At 56.8% G+C, this 2,500-nt stretch overlaps 1 protein-coding gene across 2 annotated transcripts in view; it reads left to right on the forward strand.

Moving 5' to 3' along the window:
- The window catches only part of si:dkey-81j8.6 (STE20-like serine/threonine-protein kinase), a 19,363-nt gene that overhangs the window by 6,035 nt on the left and 10,828 nt on the right, over positions 1 to 2,500 (forward strand). For both annotated transcript variants that reach the window (XM_062553797.1, XM_062553798.1), the window contains exon 8: positions 1 to 2,007. This exon is cut by the window's left edge and continues 516 nt beyond it. In XM_062553797.1, coding sequence (XP_062409781.1) covers positions 1 to 2,007 — 2,007 coding nt within the window. The remainder of the gene's footprint in view (positions 2,008 to 2,500) is intronic.

Consider the following 2,500-nt stretch of genomic DNA (forward strand, 5'->3'; position numbering starts at 1 on the left):
AGCACAGCTCCCCCCGCAGCAGAGGCCGAAGCTGCCCAGGAGGAGTTTGCGTTCAGAGCCATGCCCGTGGATGATGGCTCGCCAGAGGAGCGTGACGTGGCTGCAGTCTCTGGGGCCACGGCAGAGAGGTCGGGCATCGCCGTGGAGACGGACGGGGCAGAGGGACAGAAGCTTGGACATGCGGAAGCAGAAGTGTGTCAGCCATTGGAGACAGACACACCTCCTGCGTTAGATACACACACACCTCCATCAGATACACACACACCTTTGTCAGATACACACACACCTCTGTCAGATTCACACACACCTCCGTCAGATACACACACACCTTTGTCAGATACACAACCACCTCCTGCATCAGACACACAAACACCTCATCCGTCAGAAACATCCACACCTCCAGCACCAGATAGACACACACCTCCTCCATCAGAAACACACACACCTCCAGCACCAGACACACACACACATCCACCCCCTGCATCAGACACCCAGAGCTGCGCTGAAACACTAGTCGCTATGGTCCCAGACACGACCCTTCCTGTTACGCCACAAACCTCAGACAGTGATGGCAACACCACTTCCAAACAGGAAGTGATGCAAGCCCACATATCTGCGCAGAGCTCTGCATCATCTACACTGACGTCCCAGCCAATCAGCATCTCTGACTCATCGGTGACCACAGACCAGTGTGACGACACAGGAAGTTCTCTGCTTCCTGCCCTCACGCTGGAAAAGCCCCAGACTGCCCCATCACAGGAGCACACGGGGGCAGTTGTCGGGGACTACCTGGACCTGGCCACCTGCCCGAGGCCCGCCAGAGGCGTGAGCAAGCATCCGCCGCTAGCGGACCTCGCCGCTAACGCCAGTGAAGATCTGCATAAGCTAGGGACGGAGGAAGAGCAGGGAGGTGGACAGCTGACGACGGGGCAGGAGGAGGAGAAGGAGGAAGAGGAGGGTGGAGTAGGAAGAGGAGAGGATGAGGAGGGTCAGGAACACGGCCGAGGGGAGGGTGGAGGTGCCCCAGGAGAGAGAGGGGAAGGGGACGAGGTGGAGGAGGCGGATGAGAAGCCAGAAACTGCCCCTGAGCCCCAGGTCACCAGCACTGAGCCCAAGGTCACCCAAGTGGAGCCCAAGGTCACCCAAGCGGAGCCCAAGGTCACCCCAGCGGAGCCCAAGGAGAGCTCCGCGTGTGTTGGTGAACCCTCATCACTGCCAGAGGACACGTCAGACACATCTGCCACATCGGCAGAGGCGCACACCGAAATGCCCAGCGAGCAGGTTCCCTCAGACGGAGACGCTGTCGAGAAAGACGGACAGGAGAGTCCACAGGCGAGTCCAAGAGAGGCTCAGGGGCAGGAAGCGCAGGTCATGGCGTCGGGAAGTGAGGTCGCTGAGAGTTCAGAGCTCCGTCCAGGTGAGAGTCCACAGGTGGAGGACGTCGGAGCACAGGTGACAGATAGCGCTGACGAAGCCGGCCGGGCGGTCGAGAGCGACCTGAGCGAGAGGGAGAGTTCACCAGAGGACACGGGTACCGGGGAGGGACGAGAGGAGAGCGGGGGACAGTCCGAACTCCAGAACAGACAGGAAGAGGAAGTTATCGTCAAAACGCAGGAGGACAAAGGTGAAGGTGAAGGCCCGGAGAGGGAGAGGGAGAGCGAGAGCGAGAGAGAGGAACGAGAGAGGACGCAAGCGGACACAGACACAGACACCGCGCAGGAGCAGAGAGACACTCCCTCGGAGAAGAGCACGGAGACGCCGCCACCGCTAAAATCCACCAAGAAGGTGAGCTTCGAGGTGTCGACGGACCCCCCGAGAGGTCAGGAGGGGGGCACTGAGCGCTCAGACAAGACCCTGCTCAACGGAGACACCCCCGAACCCCCCCTCTCACCCGCAAATGGTAGCTCCCACCACAAGGAGCAAAAGCGGCCCCCGAACATCAACACTGATATCCAGAGCCACATCTTGGACCCAATGAAGAGCCCCATGTCGCCAGGACCTGATGGGGTGAGTAGGAGATCTAAGCTAACGATCAGCTTTACGTATATGTGCAGTCTAGTCAAAGATCGTATAGTTACTAAGATGAATCATAAAGGGGTTTTTCAATGGAATGAAATGGCACCACTTCCGCCTCCTAAAGGGGCGTGATCAGTGACGAGATAATCGGTTTAGAACGGTGTACAATCACCAGAAGCAGGTGCCGTTGATAACAGGTTTATTTCTCCCATAGAAATGCTCCCGTTTGCCTCCTAAATGGGAGTGGCAGTTGCGTCACAATGAAACCAGAATTTACCCTCATATGAATCGTCTCGCTTTATAAACTGTCTCTGGTTTAGTTTATTGGATTTCAGCCTTATTGCAGGTTCATAAAGATCAGGTCCACAGGTGGGCTAATCAAGCACCATGCAGTCTGCATTCATAATGGAGGTGCTTGATTTACATGTAATACACCTGTGGAAAGGGACCTGATGAAACCCATAAATACAGTAGGCAACTGCCA

Source organism: Sardina pilchardus, chromosome 14 (genome assembly GCF_963854185.1).
Source record: "Sardina pilchardus chromosome 14, fSarPil1.1, whole genome shotgun sequence".
Taxonomy (NCBI): domain Eukaryota; kingdom Metazoa; phylum Chordata; class Actinopteri; order Clupeiformes; family Clupeidae; genus Sardina; species Sardina pilchardus.